The 23,647-nt window shown below is 43.0% G+C and overlaps 2 protein-coding genes across 12 annotated transcripts in view; both read right to left on the minus strand.

The window, feature by feature from the left end:
- The window catches only part of LOC121567987 (zinc finger and BTB domain-containing protein 16-A-like), a 60,502-nt gene extending 59,456 nt beyond the window's left edge, over positions 1-1,046 (minus strand). The window contains exon 1 of the mRNA XM_041878428.2: positions 924-1,046. The gene's annotated coding sequence lies outside the window, so the exon portion shown is untranslated. The remainder of the gene's footprint in view (positions 1-923) is intronic.
- A 4,173-nt stretch (positions 1,047-5,219) lies between these two features.
- LOC121567988 (neural cell adhesion molecule 1) overlaps positions 5,220-23,647 on the minus strand; it is a 108,612-nt gene continuing 90,184 nt past the window's right edge. For 2 of the 11 annotated variants that reach the window (XM_041878439.2, XM_041878436.2), the window contains 12 exons: positions 23,334-23,363; positions 20,936-21,086; positions 20,453-20,640; positions 19,988-20,084; positions 19,673-19,843; positions 19,292-19,420; positions 18,488-18,502; positions 18,101-18,133; positions 17,315-17,317; positions 16,490-16,614; positions 15,923-16,103; positions 11,491-12,655 (listed from right to left, as the gene is read on the minus strand). In XM_041878439.2, coding sequence (XP_041734373.2) covers positions 12,576-12,655; positions 15,923-16,103; positions 16,490-16,614; positions 17,315-17,317; positions 18,101-18,133; positions 18,488-18,502; positions 19,292-19,420; positions 19,673-19,843; positions 19,988-20,084; positions 20,453-20,640; positions 20,936-21,086; positions 23,334-23,363 — 1,203 coding nt within the window. In that variant the 3' untranslated portion in view covers positions 11,491-12,575. Of the gene's footprint in view, positions 5,722-6,577; positions 7,862-8,877; positions 8,995-9,337; positions 9,531-11,490; positions 12,656-15,922; positions 16,104-16,489; positions 16,615-17,314; positions 17,318-18,100; positions 18,134-18,487; positions 18,503-19,291; positions 19,421-19,672; positions 19,844-19,987; positions 20,085-20,452; positions 20,641-20,935; positions 21,087-23,333; positions 23,364-23,647 lie in introns of those variants that run through there. The other 9 variants (XM_041878429.2, XM_041878430.2, XM_041878433.2 and 6 more) reach the window with 9 other exon arrangements.

Consider the following 23,647-nt stretch of genomic DNA (forward strand, 5'->3'; position numbering starts at 1 on the left):
AGGTCACACACGCATGCATGCACTATAATGTCTATACTCTCCTTGCGCTGCGCTGAGCCGCTGGCTGATATGGGCGCATATGGATTGCGTAAAAGATTATGGATAGGCTACAGCGGGAACACTCCTGAATAAATAGATCTAATAAGTTACTGCTATCAAACCACGATTACATTTGAACCGAATGCAAATCCCGTTTAGATTTAGAAAGGTGAAAAAGACCGTTGACAATCACACACATCTGGAGCGCTTTTCTAATGTTTGTAGTGGTGGCCACTCCTCAACCAATTTAGCCTATATAGCCTAAGCTCATATACATAAATGCTACGATAAATAGTTACATGATTATTTGTTATGTTTTCTGACCTTCAGTGACCACTGATCCATATACACTTCATAGATAATGCTAACACTCAGCCTGGGTAGTTCCGCAACAGAGCGCATCAGGTGCAAACTGCGCTCTGATGGAATAACGAATTCCTACCCCAAAACACCAACATGTAAAATGATTTAGTCACTAACGCTCTAAACATGAAATAATTCACTATGGCCATATTGTTCAACTGCATAGGAGCAACACATAGCCTGGGCGCACCGCACAGCACGGCTCAGTCACGTCTCTCTCTCTGTCTGATCGTATGGCGGGCATACTAAGCAGTCAAGTTTTTATATCCATGTTACTGTAACTGCGGGAAAACTTTAGGCTCAATAACGTTTTAGGATATGCGACCATGTATACAAAAACAAACACAAAGGGATTGCCATTTAGTAAATATGTAAATTAATAATTCAGCATTGTCCATGAATTGCAAACAGGGTGAAGAATAGCTATTTCAGAAAGTATATTCGAATCACCTGTGCAACGGCAGTATTCTTGCAATATAGAACATAGAAAGACAACTAGTTTGCTCTATCATTGCCCTTACCTTAGTGGCCTGTTACGTCCTCACTCAGCCGATTGCATTATCATTCAGGCAACATCATGGCAAGGCAATTCACAGAACCTGCTCCAAACTCATTCCCACCGCAAGTAGGCAAATCATCACCCAGGCGACGTCACAGCTTTGAATGATTGTCCTCTGTTCCCGGTTCTATCAAGGCTGGAAAGAGAGACATCTACAGGGCAGCAGTCCTCATGACCTGGATTTTGGGCAGGGTGAATAAAAGTCAGGAGCCTTTAGATCCAGATGCAATTGAAACCAGCTAGTTCAATTAACCATTATTCATCACTTACTTAACTAGTATAAATTCAGATTTAAAAAATACTGGTAGGTCTGTCTGGGTTATATGGATCTGACTTTGGCTCATTACAATTCTATTAGTCACTCTAGTCTAGACAGAGGAGCAACAGGAGTCACTAACTCAGGGACTCAGGGAATCCATCAACACCAACACATTATTATACTCTATTACCATCTAACATTCTCCTATCTCTTCACCTAATCTAGAAGGTAATCATTTAATAACCTTAATCAATGAGTTAATTGATATATTACCTTATCATCAAGAAGGACATTGATATAATCTTGCAAAAAATACTACATTTGTAAATGGTAATTTCATGCCATCTAGTGCTCACTACTGTATATTACATCTACAAACTCCAGAAGGAAAAGGGCAGAACAATAATATAATATAATTGTTTTGTAGAAAACAATGATTTGCCATGAAAACAATGGTAAACAGCATGAGGTTCCAAAACCTTGTTTTATTTTGTAAATGGGTTAGTACTCAGACTGTACACCACTGAGAGCAGAAAGGTGCACTGGGTTTGACCCAGTAAAACCAAGAGGCTCCAGAGACAGGGGACGGGGTAGGAGGATGACAACAGCAGAGGGTTGTATTGTACAGGTTCTGGCAAGACTGTCCTATTCCACTGATGTACTGAGGGGACTGATTGTTTACATGAAAGTGGCAGTACAACATACAGTATTAACATTTTGGAGTGTTGTTTTCTTCTGTTGTCAGATTACCACCCTGCCCTCTGTCTCTGGTATTATAAACTCAACAGGCAGCAAGCTCATGATGCCTGCTATTGTACAAAAACAAAATCAATTCAAAGACAACATTACACAACACTTGAACAACAACTGGAGACAAAAAAATTGGTTTTATAGGCTTGAACAGACCTCATTCTGATAACTCCATCGCATAACTCAATATGAAATTCGCATTGCCTAAACAAACATAGGCATGTCTGTTTGGGTTTCTGTTACACATATTTTATAAAGTACAGTTTGAATTCATCATGCCAAAACTCAACATATCTCCCCAGGCTGTGTTACAGGCCGCACTAGACCTCAGTGTGATGGGAGATATCAACAACTCTATATATACATTTGCTGTAATATTTTTATAGATACAATATAAAAAGAATATACAGGTAAACCTTTCACGACAAAGCTATGCAGATATTATTGAAAGTGACGACAAGACAATCTATTGACACAGTCACAGTGCACAAGCTCGCAGTCAGGAGTGGAAAAGAAACCTTTCCATTTAGAGAGTACAAAAATGCTTTTAAAGAGTTTTGCTTCAAAAACAAGATTTTAAATGATAAAAGTCAGGCATTTTCTTTGTTTTCTTGTGAATATGATAAGATACTCATCATAGTTGATGTTAAAACAAGGAGGTGGTGGTGCTTGGGTCATGATGAGACATTCACTTAGATCCCTTAAAGTTCTTCTCTACAACCTTTCTCTGTGAGAACCACTGGATCTGTTGCGCTTTGTTCTATCTTGTGTTCCATTGTGAATACCGGTACAATATTAGCTGCTCAATACGCACTTCTCCATTTAGCACAATATAGTATTCATTTCATGAACCCCCAGGTAAGGCGAGTTGAAGACATCTCATATGATAACTCCTGATACATGTCTATGATAATATGACTTTCTCCGAAACCCAAGCATTCCCAGCATTGTGGGCTGCTAGCTGGTCAGAGATCACCATACCTTCCTTTATGTCTGTCTCTGTCACTCAGAGCTCGCCTTGGAGAAGTGGTGTTAACAAAATCAATTAACTTATGTTTGAAACATGAAAACAATCTGTATGATAACCCACCCTAATACAGACATAAAGAGTAAAACAGTAAAATGTTTCAAACAAAACATGAAGAACCATTTGCAAATCAGACATGCAAACAAACTATTCGATGAGCCTATTCGATGAGCCTAGCCCTCAAACATTTGAACAATGTAACATGGAAATAATAAAATAATGTCTACATAGTCAATCTCTTCATATATACAGTGGCTTGCAAAAGTATTTTTTATTGTGAAACAAACAAGAAATAAGACAAAAAAACAGAAAACTTGAGCGTGCAAAACTATTCACCCCCCCAAAGTCAATACTTTGTAGAGTCACCTTTTGCAGCAATTACAGCTGCAAGTCTCTTGGGGTATGTCTCTATAAGCTTGGCACATCTAGCCACTGGGATTTTTGCCCATTCTTCAAGGCAAAACTGCTCCAGCTCCTTCAAGTTGGATGGGTTCCGCTGGTGTACAGCAATCTTTAAGTCATACCACAGATTCTGTTGAATAGAGGTCTGGGCTTTGACTAGGCCATTCCAAGACATTTAAATGTTTCCCCTTAAACAACACAAGTGTTGCTTTAGCAGTATGCTTAGGGTCATTGTCATGCTGGAAGGTGAACCTCCGTCCCAGTCTCAATTATCTGGAAGACTGAAACAGGTTTCCCTCAAGAATTTCCCTGTAGCACCATCCATCATTCCTTCAATTCTGACCAGTTTCCCAGTCCCTGCTGTTGAAAAACATCCCCACAGCATGATGCTGCCACCACCATGCTTCACTGTGGGGATGGTGTTCTCGGGGTGATGAGAGGTGTTGGGTTTGCGCCAGACATAGCGTTTTCCTTGATGGCCAAAAAGCTCAATTTTAGTCTCATCTGACCAGAGTACCTTCTCCCATATGTTTGGGGAGTCTCCCACATGCCTTTTGGCAAACACCAAACGTGTTTGCTTATTTTTTTCTTTAAGCAATGGCTTTTTTCTTGCCACTCTTCCGTAAAGCCCAGCTCTGTGGAGTGTATGGCTTAAAGTGGTCCTATGAACAGATACTCCAATCTCCGCTGTGGAGCTTTGCAGCTCCTTCAGGGTTATCTTTGGTGTTTTTGTTGCCTCTCTGATTAATGCCCTCCTTGCCTGGTCCGTGAGTTTTGGTGGGCGGCCCTCTCTTGGCAGGTTTGTTGTGATGCCATATTCTTTCAATTTTTTAATAATGGATTTAATGGTGCTCCGTGGGATGTTCAAAGTTTCTGATATTTTTTTATAACCCAACCCTGATCTGTACTCCACAACTTTGTCCCTGAACTGTTTGGAGAGCTCCTTGGTCTTCATGGTGCCGCTAGCTTGGTGGTGCCCCTTGCTTAGTGGTGTTGCAGACTCTGGGGCCTTTCAGAACAGGTGTATATATACTGAGCTCATGTGACACTTAGATTGCACACAGGTGGACTTTATTTAACTAATTATGTGACTTCTGAAGGTTGGTTGCACCAGATCTTATTTTGGGGCTTCATAGCAAAGGGGGTGAATACATATGCACGCACCATTTTTCCGTTATTTACTTTTTATAATTTCTTGAAACAAGTTATTTTTTAAATTTCACTTCACCAATTTAGACTATTTTGTGTATGTCCATTAGATAAAATCCAAATAAAAATCCATTTAAATTACAGGTTGTAATGCAACAAAATAGGAAAAATGCCAAGGGGGATGAATACTTTTGCAAGGCACTGTATATATATATATATATATATATATACACTGAGTGTACAAAACATTATGCTCTTTCTGTGACAGACTGACCAGGTGAATCCAGGTGAAAGCTATGATCTCTTATTGATGTCACTTGTTAAATCTACTTCAATCAGTGTAGATTAAGTGGAGGAGACAGGTTAAAGAAGGATTTTTAAGCCTTGAGACAGTTGAGACATGGATTGTGTATGTGTGCCATTCAGATGGTGAATAGGCAAGGCAAAATATGTAAGTGCCTTTGAATGGGGTATGGTAGTAGGTGCCAGGCGCACCGGTTTGAGTGTGTCAAGAACTGCAAAACTGCTGGGTTTTTCACACTCAACAGTTTCCTATGTGTATCAAGAATGGTCCACCACCCAAAGAACATCCAGCCAACTTGACACAACTGTGGGAAGCATTGGAGTCAACATCCCTGTGGAACACTTTCGACACCTTGTAGAGTCCATGCCCCGACCAATTGAGGCTGTTCTGAGGGCAAAAGGGGGAGCAACTCAATATTAGGAAGGTGTTCCTAATGTTGTGTACACTCAGTGTTATGTTCCTGAATAAAACAATTATAACTCTGAGTACTTGTAAAAACTTGAATTTTGTCTCCTATACCACTTGAGATCACTCAAATGGTGTTATTCAGTGTTCCATGGGTGTAGAGAAACAAATCATACATGAGAATAGAAATCTTTGCACAATCAGATCGTGCTCTAATGAACTCTATTGCACAAACACATGTTGTTGTTCTTCTGGAAATGCAGTAAGGGCACTGGAAATAAAAACTCCTGCAGACAATAATGAGTGTTGCTGCTGCCGCCATTTTGGATGGGCTGAGGCTGCCCAATCATGCTTTGCTGTCGCTGGCGCTGGCGTTTGTCTGTGTGACATCGTTGTGTTCTGTGGTCACCTCTGACAGGGCTGTCTTCACCTCCTCTGTTTTACTTTTCTCCTCAAATATCTTCCTGCAATGGAGAAAATGTTAGAAATGAACACTCATTACAGTCTACCTGCAATGTAATAGAAAAACAACAACATTCATTTTTTTTTTTTATGCTGCGTTCAAACAAAAAATATCCCAAATATATACATTTACATTTTAGCAGATGCTCTTATCCAGAGCGACTTACAGGATAAATTAGGGTTAAGTGCCTTGCTCAAGGGCACATCAACAGATTGTTCACCTAGTCGGCTCGGGGATTCGAACCAGCTACCTTTCGGTTACTGGCCAAACACTCTTAACCGCTACTTTTCCAATATATTTTTAGACAATAGCCATAGGTAGTAATTGTTAGACGATTGATACCAGCACAAGTAATATAACTACAGAGCACCTCTGAGTCAAAGCGATAGAGCAGCACTAAGGACCACATAATAACCAAATGATTGTCTGTTGCAGTGTCTGCCCTCCCGTTGTATAGACATTTGGCGGGGTGAGTGAAAGGCCTGAACTAGTCTTCTGGCCCTATCCCCAGCCTAAGAGCAGTATTAATGCCCGGCACTGTCATTACAACACTGCTAGTACACAACCTCCACAGCCCATCTACAAGGAGAACCATACTACTATACAGTACTGTCCTACTCCACATGCTACACACACATCCACACATCCACTACCATGGCAATGACTACAGCACTTCTGTCACTATTACACAGGTCTCATTAATTAAGAATTACCACCACTGTTACCACAGTTGAGTACTACAATTTCACTTTACTTCGCAAGACAAATGGCAAGGTGGAAGCTGAGCGATAATAGAATAGTAGATGACTGGGCACACAAAAACATTGACACGTATAAACCTCTAGAGGGAGCCATACTCATGGTTGAGTGGAGCAGCCTTGGCCAGACTGTCTAACTCCTCCAGAGCTGGGGGGCCTGAGGCCTGGAGGTCTGCCCCAAACCCGTCTCGGTTAGCCAGGGAGGAGGAGGAGGAGGAAAGGACAGGGGCAGCGGAGGGAGTGGGACTACTCTGAAACCTAGTGGGCTCTGCTGGGGGCAGGGAGGGACTCTCAGTCTCCACCCCATTGGTCAACTCTAACTCTATCTCTTGGGCTTGGGGCTCTGTGGTGGTGGGCATGTGTGTGGTCAGGGTGGGTGTTGGGGTGTCGTAGGTAGTAGAGGCAGGTGTGATAGTGACCATGGGGGCAGCAGGTGTGGCAAAGCTCGGGGCAGTGGGAGCATTAGGGGCAGATGTGGGGGCATTTGTGGGAGCAGGAATAGGAGTGAGAATGTCTGGGAAAACAGGGGCATATTTGGTTGTGTCCTCATGAACAATAGCAGCAGTTATGTCAGCATTGAAGGCAGTAGTAGGAGCACTAGGAACAGATTTGGGAGTGCTTGTGGTGGTGGGGTCTATATTAGGGGCAGGAGTGTGAGTGTCTTTGGTTGTAGAGTCAGGTTTGTCAGTGTCAGGGGCTGGTGTACTAGAGTCCAGGACAGTGGGGGTAACAGGGACTGGTTTAGCAGTGCTGGTGGCAGTAGGTGCAGGTTTAAGGGTGGAGGTGTCAGAGGCTGGGAAAGTGAACACCGTAGGAGCAGGAGAGAGACTGTCTGGGGCAATAGGAGCAGCTTTCCTGGTGTTTGGGGTAGGAGAGGCAGTGGAGTGGGCAAGAGAGGGACTGTCTGGGGCAGATTTCCTGGGGGCCACGGTAGGAGAGGGGGTGGAGTGGGTAGGTGTGGGGCTCTTGGGAGTGGGAGGAGAAGGAGCAGGTCTGTTAGAGTTTCGACGCCTAGGTGGTATTGGAATAGGGGACTTTTTAGGAGATTTAGGGCTGTCTGTGGCATTAACAGCAGTGGCAGACATTTTGTTCTCTGCTCTAGGAGAGCTGTCTCCCAGAAGGTCTAACAGGGGGGCTACTCTAGCTGTGATGTCAGAGGTCGAGATGAGGGGGGTTGGGGGGGCTGTGTTGGACTCTGGGGTGGGTGCCGGGGCGGGGGCAGGCAGGGGGTCAGTGGCGAGGGCAGACAGGCTACAGGTGAGGGCGGTGCTCTCGCTAGAGGGGCTGTCCTGGGCAGGGTCATAGGTTGTGTTGGCTGTGTCAGAGTTGGTGGCTACAGACGAGAGGGTGTCCAGAGCCAGGGCAGCAGTGTGAGCGGCCAGCCTGAGAGAGAGAGCAGGGAGAGAACAGAGACACACACACTAGACACTGAGGTGACTGGGACACGACGTGGGGACTGGGGAGGAGGGGTGGAGAGGAGGTTAGGGTTAGGGGAGGCATGCAATTAGATATCACACACACAGAGCAGCCAACATCAACTAGAGAGAAAGGACACACAAGGGGGTTCCATGCAGTGAGGCACATCAAATAACAAAGGACACTGCCCATGCACAGACTAACATGGAGAACATGTAGGGTCTAATGAACTGAAAACACAGAGGTCTTTCTAAAGGAAACCACATCACTACACACAACCTCCTGAAGGGTTGAATAGTACCAGACACTCATCTCATGTGACTCCAGTTTTTCAATGTCACAGTTTTTAGACTGGTTTCATCAAGTTCACCATACACAGGACAAAAGCACAGTGGATCTATCCATGTCTTTGACTGGTAGCGATTCAACCTTGATATCGAAAAGCTAAATCTCCTGAGAAATTTCCTGAGAAAATCCTCCTGAGAAAAAACGATTGTGGTAGCAAAAAAATAAACACCCCTCCCCCTCCCCGAAACAACCACACAAGAAACTACAACAGACACAAGGGTTTTTCACACTGCATGCTGTTAGACCAGGGCTATCCTTAATCCTGGGTTAAAACTAGTTTAGGGTTAGCTAACCCTCCCTTCACACACGCATTTGTTAACCCTGGGCTAAGTGCAGTGTGAATGTGACTATAGAGCAAATTCAACAAAAAACACATGAGCACACAACGGTGCACTCTGCTTATAGGAATCACAGACATACGTATAAACCAACTGCCTATGCTCAAAAAGTCATAAACATTCCATTAATTACAATGTACTCAAAATTGTGCAGGAATATTGTGATTCTTACAAGAGGAATGTACTGTGCTTTAGCCCAACAATTATATGTATGTATGTATATGTGTGTGTGTGTGTGTGTGTGTGTGTGTGTGCGCACCCGTGTGTGTGGCTGTCTGTATGTCAAGCTATACTCACTCTGGCTCTGTAAGGGGTGTGGTCTCATTGGGTTCCGTGGGTCCTCCTGCATTGTGATTGGCTGTGCACTCATCCTCTGTCTTCACCTCCACTATCGGTTCTTTGGACTCATCCTTTCTGTGGACACACAGAGGATTCTGGGATTATTACATGGACACCATGACAACAGACTCCAGGATCTCAGTAACACAGAACTACTGCATAATGAGGATGATGAAATGCCTGAACAAGAGAAGATAGACAGTAGATGAATCTCAGACGAAGGTCATCACGTACCCAAAGCTTAGCAAATGAAAGCTGTGAAATTGCATCTGATTGAAGTACGCAGAGACTCCTTTTTCAGTCTATGTCTGCGTCCCAAATGGCACCTTATTCACTATGGGCCCTGGTCCAAAGAAGTACACTATATAGAGAACAGAGTGCCATTTGGGATGCACATATTGAGACAGGAGACACTCACATGAACGCAGCCTTGCCCTGTTCTAGGTTGTGTCCCTTGGCCCCGCTGCCTGGCTTGCCACACAGACACATGATGAGGCCACACTTGTTGGTGAAGTAGCAGGTGACATCCACAGCCAGGAGCAGCAGGACGAAGGCCAAGATGAGGATCCCTGCCATGAGGCCCATGGAGAGGGCAGACTCACCGTCTATATCTACAGTACAGACACAGCATGACTCACTAGGAACATATGACACCACAGTTAGACAGCAGAATGCATGTGGACATACTGTTAGAATATGAAACCATCTCTGTTTTGTACATAATGGTTTCATAAAACATAGACAACTCACCTGTCATGCACATTGACATAGTTAGAAGAGATCACAGCTTCTAATCAGATGTTTTGTAGATGTTAACTGCATACTGGTACCTTGATGTGCTCAAATTGGGAGATCAATGTCTCCTTGACAGGGCTCAAACAGACATCACATGTGAATTGTACCTTGTCTTTGGAACAGTAAAGGCATCTACAGTGGGGGAAAAAAGTATTTAGTCAGCCACCAATTGTGTAAGTTCTCCCACTTAAAAAGATGAGAGAGGCCTGTAATTTTCATCATAGGTACACGTCAACTATGACAGACAAAATGAGAAAAGAATATCCAGAAAAACACATTGTAGGATTTTTAATGAATTTATTTGCAAATTATGGTGGAAAATAAGTATTTGGTCAATAACAAAAGTTTCTCAATACTTTGTTATATACCCTTTGTTGGCAATGACACAGGTCAAACGTTTTCTGTAAGTCTTCACAAGGTTTTCACACACTGTTACTGGTATTTTGGCCCATTCCTCCACGCAGATCTCCTCTAGAGCAGTGATGTTTTGGGGCTGTCGCTGGGCAACACGGACTTTCAACTCCCTCCAAAGATTTTCTATGGGGTTGAGATCTGGAGACTGGCTAGGCCACTCCAGGACCTTGAAATGCTTCTTACGAAGCCACTCCTTCGTTGCCCGGGCGGTGTGTTTGGGATCATTGTCATGCTGAAAGACCCAGCCACGTTTCATCTTCAATGCCCTTGCTGATGGAAGGAGGTTTTCACTCAAAATCTCACGATACATGGCCCCATTCATTCTTTCCTTTACACGGATCAGTTGTCCTGGTCCCTTTGCAGAAAAACAGCCCCAAAGCATGATGTTTCCACCCCCATGCTTCACAGTAGGTATGGTGTTCTTTGGATTCAACTCAGCATTCTTTGTCCTCCAAACACGACGAGTTGAGTTTTTACCAAAAAGTTCTATTTTGGTTTCATCTGACCATATGACATTCTCCCAATCCTCTTCTGGATCATCCAAATGCACTCTAGCAAACTTCAGACGGGCCTGGACATGTACTGGCTTAAGCAGGGGGACACGTCTGGTACTGCAGGATTTGAGTCCCTGGCGGCGTAGTGTGTTACTGATGGTAGGCTTTGTTACTTTGGTCCCAGCTCTCTGCAGGTCATTCACTAGGTCCCCCCGTGTGGTTCTGGGATTTTTGCTCACCGTTCTTGTGATCATTTTGACCCCACGGGGTGAGATCTTGCGTGGAGCCCCAGATCGAGGGAGATTATCAGTGATCTTGTATGTCTTCCATTTCCTAATAATTGCTCCCACAGTTGATTTCTTCAAACCAAGCTGCTTACCTATTGCAGATTCAGTCTTCCCAGCCTGGTGCAGGTCTACAATTTTGTTTCTGGTGTCCTTTGACAGCTCTTTGGTCTTGGCCATAGTGGAGTTTGGAGTGTGACTGTTTGAGGTTGTGGACAGGTGTCTTTTATACTGATAACAAGTTCAAACAGGTGCCATTAATACAGGTAACGAGTGGAGGACAGAGGAGCCTCTTAAAGAAGAAGTTACAGGTCTGTGAGAGCCAGAAATCTTGCTTGTTTGTAGGTGACCAAATACTTATTTTCCACCATAATTTGCAAATAAATTCATTAAAAATCCTACAATGTGATTTTCTGGATTTTTTTTCTCTCAATTTGTCTGTCATAGTTGACGTGTACCTATGATGAAAATTACAGGCCTCTCTCATCTTTTTAAGTGGGAGAACTTGCACAATTGGTGGCTGACTAAATACTTTTTTTCCCCACTGTATCTAAATAATCTGCCCTCTAATAAATGCAAACCCATTAAAATGTATTAAATCAACTTTATTTGATATTAGTCATAACCAAAAACAGCTGAAGAAAATGCATAATATGTGCATCAAGAGATATTTTGTAAACAACCATTTATGTGTGGCTAGATAGTGACTACCCCACACAATACATGATCTCTAGTGGTATCTGTCCAGTTTCCATTCTAAAGAGAGCACCCTGAACGTCAGCTCCTCGGGACTTCTGATTCACTTACAAAAAAGAGTATTAACAATTCAGTAATGACTTTAGGGTCTATTTGTAATTCAGTTGTGGAACAAAATAATCAAAACTTAATTGTAAAAAAAAATCAATTGCTAGTTTTCAATGACATGTAGTTCTTCAGGAATCAATAACAAACAACTGCCTGCTGCAGTTCCCAACTGCATCCATACCACTTATATGTATGTACACAGTGTGTCATAATACAACAATATTCATATTAGCATTTTATAATTTGGTACTTTGTTAATTAAATGTCTATATTTTTGTCCATGTAAAAATGAATGTTATTAAAACTCTTTACAATACAATGTAGTAAGTAGAAAAATAATATACATCCTTTATGTAAACTGTCTGGTACTCACCACCATTCACTCAATACTCTACCACAGTATTCATAATTCATAATAAAATTACCACTCATTCAATACCCTAGTGTTCATTAATGTAAACTGGAGCTCCATTCAGTTCTCTAGTGCTGAGTGCTGCTACTAGCTGTGCTATGCTGTTGAGTGGAGTGGTACAGTATTGAGCTGTAGGAGACAGCTGATACTAGCCTAGTCCCATACATGTTTGTGCTGTATAGCCAACTCCTATCTATGGTTGTTGTTAACGACCATAGGAATTGTCTATACAGCACAAACAGATCTGGAACCAGGCTAAGCTGATACCACTGCCTTTGGTTCAGTTCAGTGAATCGGGCTGGTCTGTTCTGTAGTTACTCCCCACCCACTGAGAGACATGTGTCTGTCTAGGCATCCATCCAGAGAGACAGCCAACCAGGGCAGAGAAAGGCTAGCTTTCTTTCCACTATGTGTGTGTGTGAGAGAGAGACCAGCGTCGCCTCATATAACTAGCTATGAGAGCAGCAACACAGCTACTATGGACAGGATGAGGGAGATCAGAGTGTATGTCACAGACGAACAGCACTGGGTCGCTGCTCAAACCAAATATAGTCAAAACCAACCGAAAGATGAGACACACAGATTCAGAAAAGAGTAATACGTAAGGAGGAAAGTGTTCATGTAGTGAGGTCCAGCAGTGTCCAAAACCAGGCAAGAGTGCAGAGACATAGAGAGAGGGATAGAGAGAAAGGGAAGAGAGAGGGGGAAGGGGGAGGGAAATTAAGAGAGGGAAACAGTGGAAATGGACAGAAGGGTGGGGAAATGGGAAGAGAGGGAGGAGAGGAGAGAGAAGAGAAAATATGTCAAGTTTGAAAACAAAACTGAATAGAGAACAAAATAAAAGTTAAAAGAAGTAGTTTTAAACTGACAAGGACTTAAAGCTAGAATCCCCAAACAATAATAATTCCATCACCCCACCTCTGTTTTGGTAAAAATCTGAGGGATGGGCCTAGAGAAATGTAACAACTCTCAAATTCATTGACAGCGCTATGGATGCGAGGGCTGACCATCCATTTGATCAAAATTATAGTTTTAACCATGTTTTGAGGCTATACAGTTTGTTTACAATTACATTGTTTACAAACATACAGTAAAAAAAGCGTGGGTTTTGGATTCTGATGAACTAACAACCTCATGAGGCATTCATAAGTTATATTCTTCAAGAATCAATGGGTACATATCATTAACTTATAAGTCAAAACATTTATGTAGCAACTAAGGATTCTAGCTTTAAAGCAAGTTAAAGCAAAAGCACAGCATGTGAGAGAGGACTACATCACAAACCATGAGTAAGGAAACTGGGGGTTGAACGGTTGTGAATTGGACACGTGTTTGTCTGGGAGGTGAGTTAGAAAGGAAAGAACAAACAGGAGAAGTGAGAAGGAGGGATAAGTCCTGCTATGTTTCAGTAAAGCACTCTGCATCGCCTGAGGCCTGGTAGGGGTTTGTCGCAGCATAGCTGTGTAGTGTTGCAACACAGGTGTTTGTTGGTGTCAGTAAAAGCAGTCAGTTTCAGCTAGCTAAGACCTGCTATGTTACAGGAATGCTGCTGCATCAGTTAATGCCAAACTATGTAGAAACAGGCTGCATCCACATACACAGACAAAGACCATCCATCTACAGTGGGGAGAACAAGTATTTGATACAGTGCCGATTTTGCAGGTTTTCCTACTTACAAAGCATGTAGAGGTCTGTAATTTATATCATAGGTACACTTCAACTGTGAGAGACGGAATCTAAAACAAAAATCCAGAAAATCACATTGTATGATTTTTAAGTAATTCATTTGCATTTTATTGCATGACATAAGTATTTGATACATCAGAAAAGCAGAACTTAATATTTGGTACAGAAACCTTTGTTTGCAATTACAGAGATCATACGTTTCCTGTAGGTCTTGACCAGGTTTGCACACACTGCAGCAGGGATTTTGGCCCACTCCTCCATACAGACCTTCTCCAGATCCTTCAGGTTTCGGGGGCTGTCGCTGGGCAATACGGACTTTCAGCTCCCTCTAAAGATTTTCTATTGGGTTCAGGTCTGGAGACTGGCTAGGCCACTCCAGGACCTTGAGATGCTTCTTACGGAGCCACTCCTTAGTTGCCCTGGCTGTGTGTTTTGGGTCGTTGTCATGCTGGAAGACCCAGCCACGACCCATCTTCAATGCTCTTACTGAGGGAAGGAGGTTGTTGGCCAAGATCTCGCGATACATGTCCCCATCCATCCTCCCCTCAATACGGTGCAATCGTCCTGTCCCCTTTGCAAAAAAGCATCCCCAAAGAATGATGTTTCCACCTCCATGCTTCACGGTTGGGATGGTGTTCTTGGGGTTGTACTCATCCTTCTTCTTCCTCCAAACACGGCGAGTGGAGTTTAGACCAAAAAGCTATATTTTTGTCTCATCAGACCACATGACCTTCTCCCATTCCTCCTCTGGATCATCCAGATGGTCATTGGCAAACTTCAGACGGGCCTGGACATGCGCTGGCTTGAGCAGGGGGACCTTGCGTGCGCTGCAGGATTTTAATCCATGACGGCGTAATGTGTTACTAATGGTTTTCTTTGAGACTGTGGTCCCAGCACTCTTCAGGTCATTGACCAGGTCCTCCCCTGTAGTTCTGGGCTGATCCCTCATCTTCCTCATGATCATTGAATCCCCACGAGGTGAGATCTTGCATGGAGCCCCAGACCGAGGGTGATTGACCATCATCTTGAACGTCTTCCATTTTCTAATAATTGCGCCAACAGTTATTGCCTTCTCACCAAGCTGCTTGCCTATTGTCCTGTAGCCCATCCCAGCCTTGTGCAGGTCTACAATTTTATCCCTGATGTCCTTACACAGCTCTCTGGTCTTGGCCATTGTGGAGAGGTTGGAGTCTGTTTGATTGAGTGTGTGGACAGGTGTCTTTTATACAGGTAACGAGTTCAAACAGGTGCAGTTAATACAGGTAATGAGTGGAGAACAGGAGGGCTTCTTAAAGAAGAACTAACAGGTCTGTGAGAGCCGGAATTCTTACTGGTTGGTAGGTGATCAAATACTTATGTCATGCAATAAAATGCAAATGAATTACTTAAAAATCATACAATGTGATTTTCTGGATTTTTGTTTTAGATTCCGTCTCTCACAGTTGAAGTGTACCTATGATAAAAATTACAGACCTCTACATGCTTTGTAAGTAGGAAAACCTGCAAAATCGGCAGTGTATCAAATACTTGTTCTCCCCACTGTACATACTGTACCCATCACTGCAGTAGGATAGACCATCCATCTACATACTGTACCCATCACTGTAGTAGGATAGACTTTGTCCATAGAGGAGGCAGCCTGTTTTAACACTGAGAAGGCAAACTCATACAGTGTCACACACAGCTTCGGTGTAGGAGTTTAATTCTAACAGATTGGAAATTGGAAACAAATTGTGCGATGTATGCCATCATCACGAAAAATCAACTGTAAAAAACAAACTCTGGACATGGTCAAAAATAAGTGTTTGTTTGGGTGGTCCTCACAGACAATAATACCCTCTTGGACAGACGGTGGAGAGTTCTAGTTAGATAGGTTTAACATTTTCTGCTGCACAGCGAACAACCACGAACAGCTCTGACCAACAGCTGGCTTGTTCTTCTATTTTCTTAATTTTGCCTGCTGAAAACATCTAGACATCTAATTCTTAATAAGTGTACTGTCTGATTTATGTGGTTGTGAGAACCGAAAAGGCTCCTGTTGGGACATGTTTGAGTTTGCTGTCTCAGCTGTGTGTGGCAGTGCCAGTGTGAGTACCCTGTGCACGGTGGGGTACCTGGGATGGCAGCGGGTTCTGGAGAGGTTCTGAACGTCAGGGTTCCAGGTTGGGACTTCCCCTGCTGGTTCTCTGCCACCACAAACACATCGTACTCCGTGTTCCACTCCAGTCCGCTCAGAACCACATACTCACTGCCACTGGGCAGCCGGATCTCTGGCTTCCAGTCGGCCTGATGCTTCTAAAGGACACTCAAAATAGGCCAGGGTCACCTTAATGATACAATACAGTACCTGACAGTGTCTTTTAGTAATGTATTCCTTGAAAGGGCATGGGTACATTAGCATAAATTTTTTGCACATAAGAATGCACATTGTCTACAACTGTCTATGGTGCTTTGTACAGTGCCCCAAACCCACTGGTTTATAGTGAACTAGGTAGTGTGAGTACTCACTGGTTTATAGTGGACTAGGTAGTGTGAGTTCTCACTGGTTTATAGTGGACTAGGTAGTGTGAGTACTCACTGGTTTATAGCGGACTAGGTAGTGTGAGTACTCACTGGTTTATAGCTGACTAGGTAGTAGCAGTACTCACTGGTTTAGCGGACTAGGTAGTGTGAGTACTCACTGGTTTATAGCGGACTAGGTAGTGTGTGATTGGTGAGCCTCCATCGTCCTGCTTGAACCAGTTGACTTTGAGGGAGTTGCCTTTGGTTTGGAGTGTTCCCTCCAGCTTAGGCGGTTCAGGTTCCCCTAAACAGACACATCAGAGATATCAAGGTTAGTTAGTGAGCTGAAGCGGTCATTCAGAAGATATAGAATGTGTTACGGGTGGTCAGCAGCTGCTGTGAAACCTTTAACCGGTTTCTCCTAAACCTGTTTCAAAGATGTGAAGAAAGCTCTGTTAATATTCTCTCTAAGTGTTCTCCAGATGACACACTTCCTCCATACTGTTTTGCTAGAAGCACTTGTTTGCCTCTCCAACTAAAAGCCTTCTAGAACAAGCTGTGAGACTACTGTGGTGTGCTAAAATGAAAGTAGTATTTAAACAGCAATTACACATGATTGGATAGGACAGCCACTAGGGGGGGGGGGGGTTGCTTGTAAACTACTTGAGAGGGACAAATTAGGGTTAGTACAAAATAGTTTTTACAATGCCATAAATCTGTGAAATTGTTGTGATAAATCCAAAGTTATATCAGATCAGACAGGGAACATCATTCAGAGTACTGAGAGGAGTTAGGAACACTTCTTTGCTATAGAACTGTGACAGTTCCAGGGAGCTCCAATCAGTCCAGAGAAGGTGACTGGCTACACATGATGGGTTAACAAGATGGAAAATAAATGGAAATAAATGGGAAATGTTTGAATTGGTACATTTAGTATTTATGTTATGAATGACTCTCCAGTAAAATTAAGATTCTTCTGATGAAAACTGGGAACGAAAAGTTACCTTCTGTGGAGTGGACGACATCATCAGCACCATGCAAGCCACATGATGACAGTCACATGAAACGCACACATGTGATTGGTTGAAAGGAAAGTGGAAACATGAAAGATATAAAAATAGACAATGTAAACATGGACAGAAAAAACACAGTTATAAGACTTGAAGACAAAATTAAACAAAACAGAAACTGAAGAGTAACACAAAAATACTGAACTTTTGACAACACTGAATACACAAGCAGGGACAAATGACAGGTTTTCCTCTGAGAAAAATTATGACTTCTGCTACTGTAGCTTATGTTCTAGATTTACAGTCATTTCAAATAAAATAACTTTCAAAATATGGTAATAAATGGAAAAGGCTACATCCCAAATCATCCTTCTCCTGCAAGACAAAATGATTGGCAACAGAGAAAACGCTGCAGTATTTCCAACAAAGACATACATATTGGAAATACTGACAGAAAACAGCAGCATTGAAAAAGGGGACAGAAATACAGATGTATTCCTAATACTACTTAGTATTGCCAATACTGATGGACACTGTAGTATCAGTTGTACATGTACAACCTACACATGATAACACAAAAAAAATAATATATATAATAATATTTGGGGAGAGTTAGCTGTTTTATCAGTAAATTACCATAGCTTCTTACTGTAGGTGCTGTACAGTAAGCAGAGAAGCAGGTAATGGGGGGTTCTAGGTATAACAGTGTCTAAGTCACATGCTAACTACTCATAATAACTAGGATCTATAGGTCTAATCCCAAATAACCGCATAACAAACCTGAGTCCTCAGTGAAAAAATGAAAAATGCCATCTATGAAATCATATAAAAGAAGAGATATCAGGCAAAAACAAAGGCTTCACACATAGCTAGTATGTCCAAATGTGTTATCTGCAATATAATATTCCGGCAGATTAAAGGTATTCAACTATTTAGGTTAGATTGATCAGAGAACAGAAAGGAAAAGAAACATGAAGAAATATTTAATGACTGCCAAATCTCAATGGAAAAGCTGTGGAAGGCAGAGAGCCCAGAAGCCACAGTAAATCCAATGACTGTATGAATAGAATACACACTTTTAGAACTGGAGCGAGACTATTTTGAAAACAAGTCCAAAGTTAAAACTATTACTCAGAGTGAGTGTGTGTATGATGATGAGGCACTTACTTGCGTAAGAATAACCTGAGCGGTCCAACAGAAAAACAGACAAGAAAAATGAATAAACAAAAAATTACACAACAAGAGTATGACACAAGTGTAAAACGAAAGAAATGAAACTATCAAGGCGTTGTGATAGCAGCATCAAACATAGCAAATAATCATCAGAATATCCTTGGATACCAAACTATCAGTTCAGCTCTACACATGCAGGGCATGGCATCATATTCCTGAGTTAGCAAGGGGCAAACATTCCACTTCCAGTCACATTTGCAACCAGCAGGGGGTGATCAAGGGTAAGCACAGAGAGAGAGCGAGAGAGAGTAAAAACAAGGGTTGTCGTCATCATCCTAGCAGTTAGAATTCAAGCCAATTGTGCAATACAAGCCTTTTCAAAGATTTTCAAGCACAGCATAGTGCAAATATGTCTGATCTAAAGGTTATAAGCAAGTGCTGACCAATATGTCTGTGGTGGAGCTGACAAACAGGGCTGCATTTTTTTTACCTTTTAGTAATTTAGCAGACGCTCTTATCCAGAGCGACTTACAGTTAGTGAGTGCATACATTTCCATACTGGCCACTCGTGGGAAACGAACCCACAACCCTGGCATTGCAAGCGCTATGCTCTACCAACTGAGCTACAGGGGACCCTGCATGTATTGATTCATTCTAATGGAGAGGTGCCTTGGGTGGTGGCAAGGTGAGGTAAAAGGGGTGGTTGTGGTGCTGTTGTGGAAGTGAGAAGGGAGGTGTGAAGTGTGTGTGTGTATGTGTGTATGTGAGTGTGTGTGTGTGTGTGCGTGTGTGACTTACGGACAGGCTCTGTCTTGAAGACCACAGCGGGGCTAGTTTCACCCTCTCCCTTGCCATTGATGGCTGACATCTTCACCAAATAGTTGGTCCCAGGCTTCAGGCCTGTGATGGTTACCTCACTCAGAGCTCCTGAGGGTACAATTGAGAAGTACAATTACTGACACATCCACAACAGACTCTGCACTCAGACAGAAATACCCGTTTGACAAGTAACAGGGATGCAATTATTACAGACAACAACATTTAATTTTTTTCTCATTTCAGGGTAAATCAAACCAGCTGAATTATTATTGGATGGATGTTTCATAAAAAAAGGCCAATGATTGAGAAAAATAATCTCTCTCTTTACCCTTGTAGCCCCCCCCCCGCCCCTGTACTCACCTCCATGGACCTCATAGACCCTCTGCACCCAGCTGCCCATGCCCACAGTCTTCCACTCGGCCCGGTACCTGAGGACGGGTACACCCCCGGTGGCGTCAGGCCCCTGGAACTCCACCCTGGCTGAGCTGGAGAACGGCTCCACCTCCCTGAGGGACGGGGCTGACGGGACATCTAGAGAGAGGAGGAATCACACATAAAGGTACTCATTTAAGAACTACAGTATATTTCATTCGATGCCAACATTCAATATTAGATTCACAATATAGGAGAATGATGATTTTGGATATTTAGCTACATATTGTGATTGTGACTGACCAGCCTGAATGAGGAGGAACTCCTTGGATCCTGTGCCCATCTCATTGGAAGCAGTACAGTTGTAGCTCCCAAAGTCATTCTCAGACACTGGGGTGACCTGGATCAGAGGAGAGAATCAATGCATGAAAGTTACTGAGGGCAGCAAAGCATTACAAACACAAGGTGACTAAGATGCTTGAGTCAGTTTGTTCCACTGTTGTTTTTCCATTAGAGATGCCTATGTGTATTCCTCTGTCTCTGTGCTTCCCTCTACTGAATAATGGAAAACACACTCAGTCTCCCCACAATGGAACTGGGGGAGAACCCTGCAAATACTAGCTCTCACACATTACATCTTTATGACGTGGAGTGTTCTTAATTTAGTGTGTGTGTGTATTCGGGTGTGTCTGTGTGCTCATGCATCTGTGTGTGTATGTGCGCAGTATGCCAACATGTATGCATGTGTGTGTATCTGTGGGTCTCTACCTCCAGGTAGCTGGCTGTGGGGCTCTGGAAAACCTTGGCTTTGGTGACGTTAGCATTGGGAAGCTGAAACCCGTCCCTTAGCCACAGCATGGACACGTCACTGGGGTGGGCCAGGACCTCACAGCTGATGTTAGCTGCATTTCCCTCCCAGGTATACACTGTCACTGAGCCCTGGATCTTAGGGGCATCTATGGAGGAATGAACCAGCAATGTGAATAAGAGATTTGTCTTTTGTATTTAAAAGAGTAGGCTTTGGCACAAACGTTGGAAGCTGCAGGCAGTATGTCAGGCCTGACTAAGACCGTGAGCACTAGAGACAGTGGTTGCGTCCTTATTCCCTATATAGTGTACTACTTTTGGGACCCAATGGGCCCTGGCAAAAGTAGTGAACTATAAGGTGTAGGGCTCTGGTCAAAAGTAGTGCACTGTATAGGAAATAGGATGCCATTTCAGACGCAGCCTTGTGACATGTAGAGTTCTTACAGCGGACTTCCAGGTAGGCGGGTTGAGAATCCACTCCGATGGCGTTGCGTGCAGAGCAGAGGTACTGGCCAGCGTCGGTGAACTTGGCGTACTTCAGCGTGAGGGAGGACACACGAGCATCACTCCTCACTACGATGTTCCCATCCAGACTCTATAAGGCAGGAAATCACAGGTTAGCAAGCAACAAAGGACCTCTGTTTGCAGTACATACATGTTTACCTCATATCCCATTGTGATCCATGCATTATTGAGAACACTCTCTAGTTACATCATAGTAATATTGAAAAGCCTGGAGAAAAACCATTGTAGCATTGAGTGCTTTTTCTATGGCTGTAACATCAAAATATGATGACACTACACATGGCCTGCACTTACGAGAGAAGCTGTATGGATGGAGCCATCAAGAGCTTTTCACAAAATGGCTGTAGAGTGAGGTGGCTAAAATCAGTTACAGCAGGCTATTTAGGTCTCAGCCTGTTAAATGCTCCTAGTGTATTGTAGTGGTTCCTGTGGACAGGATAACATGCCTAGTTTGCACTTTTACACACAGCCTGCTGAGTGGTTCACTCTTTCGTGTGAAATTCAACTACACTTTAAAAATGCATACTAAGTGTTGAATTATTTGTGTATTTTCCCAACAGCAACATACTGTCTGATGTACAGTTCATACATGTACTGTATACATATTTTAGGGCAGACATTATAGACCCCAGGTTGATCCATGAAATGAATATACAGTACATGAACTCATTGAGCTGTTTCTATTCTGCAGAATTAACTAGCTACCTAGTCAGTGCAGTGCAAATTGTGAATTGTCTCTGTAATTCTAAACTAAAGCAACACTATGCTGACTAAATTCAATGGTGGTTAAGACTCCAGCTTCAGAACTACAACCAAAGCATGTGACATGGGGAAGAGGACAAGAACATAGTGTGCCTATACATTCAAGACCTTGCCAATTAAAACTATAGCAGAAACCCTGCTAATAGCTAATATGATTAATGTTTGTCTCGAGATACACAACCTGACTTCATTAACACCAGATACACAAGGTCTAAATAAACAGCCATGTACGTAACCTTTAGCGTCGGGGTCGGCTACTGTTGTTGTTGTTGACATTGAACAGTCTGGGTCTGGAGCTCTCACGCCAGTCCATACCACTGTAGAAGAGTTGAACTTCTGGCGACCTCTGCATTTTATTTTGCATGGCTTTGAAGTTCAACCCCCACACATTATATGTGAACCATCTCATTAATGCCTCTGTGTTGTTCAATTAGCTACAGTAGGGACCAGTCTGGGGGACAAACTAACTAAGGCTGTGGCTCAAATGTCACCCTATTCCTTACATAGTGAACTACTTTTGACTAGAGCCCTATAAGCCCTGGTCAAAAATAGTCTACTATATAGGGAATAGGGTGTGATTTGGGAAATGAACTAAGAGAAGAATAGCGCTCATTAGTTCTGTATTCAAACTTAACAGAAGCAGCATGTCTGGGGCATTAAGTATGCCTGAAGAAACGCTTACATAACACAGGCAAGGCAGTCAGTCCCCTTTCCATTCCATCCCCATCCGCCTCATCCACCTCCTCCCTCCATCCCCCCACCTTCTCCAAACACTCAGGGATAATTACATCACAGCTGAAAGGGTGGCCAGAGAGTGTGACTGTGTCCCGCCAGCCTTGTGATGCACTCACATATGCCACCCCTTATGTACAGGCAGGTCCTATTGTGGTTCTTGATGAAGCGATGTAGTCCAAGTGCCAGGCACATTAATAAGTGTAGATAGAACATTCCGTTTTTGGGTTGTATTGTGAGGTCAAAGAGGGTCAACAACAACTCATCATCATGGCCAAAGACTGGACAACCACATGGCAGACCAGACCATGATATACAATCTCATTCTGTGTCCAGAGGAAGAACATCTATTTTTGTTCATTTGCAACATGAGAACATAGATTCATTAAAGTTTCATAACTATGGTTTTCAACAACAGAGAGTTTATTAATAATGCAGGGTGGTGTTGTCTATTGGAAACATCAAGCAATTTTAGCTTAGCTCGATCATTGGTGTACCCTAGACCTTATTCCCTGGAAAGAATGGGAACAATCACTCTTCACCAGTTCTCTGATACCTGGCTACAAAATGGATGAGCTAGGAAAAAGAACATTCAGGTTTCAAGGATAATTTTTCAGGCTGATGGTTTTCAGAGCAAAGACACTCTAATAAACCAAAGAGGACTGATAAGAGTTTCTCCATCAGTTTCCATGACTACGGCAACAATAGAAAACAGTGTTGAAGAGAACTTTAAAGCAGAAAATCAGTATGGTAAAGGAGGACGCATGGGCATGGTATATGGCAGAGATAGTGATGGGTATTGGGTATACTATAGAAGCTATACCTTGTGTTGCTCGGGCCGAGTCCAAGAGGCCTGTAGAGGACACAGACAGAATAGAACAAAAAAACCAAAGCAATCCTTAGACAGGAATCCTTATCCATTACCTCAAAGCTGGGACAAACAACACTGCACGAGCATGCAACTGAACAACACTGCCCCACTCACATACAGAACGTTTACCTGCTGCAGTCCAGAGAAATGGGCTAACGCTAAAACTATAAAACATTTAGACTCATCAACCTTTACCCTCCTCAGTTGTATTAAACTACTCAGCATCAAACTAGAAATAGCCTAGCCAGTGGGCTAAACGGGTTGTA

The sequence above is a fragment of the Coregonus clupeaformis genome, chromosome 6 (genome assembly GCF_020615455.1).
Source record: "Coregonus clupeaformis isolate EN_2021a chromosome 6, ASM2061545v1, whole genome shotgun sequence".
Lineage (NCBI taxonomy): Eukaryota > Metazoa > Chordata > Actinopteri > Salmoniformes > Salmonidae > Coregonus > Coregonus clupeaformis.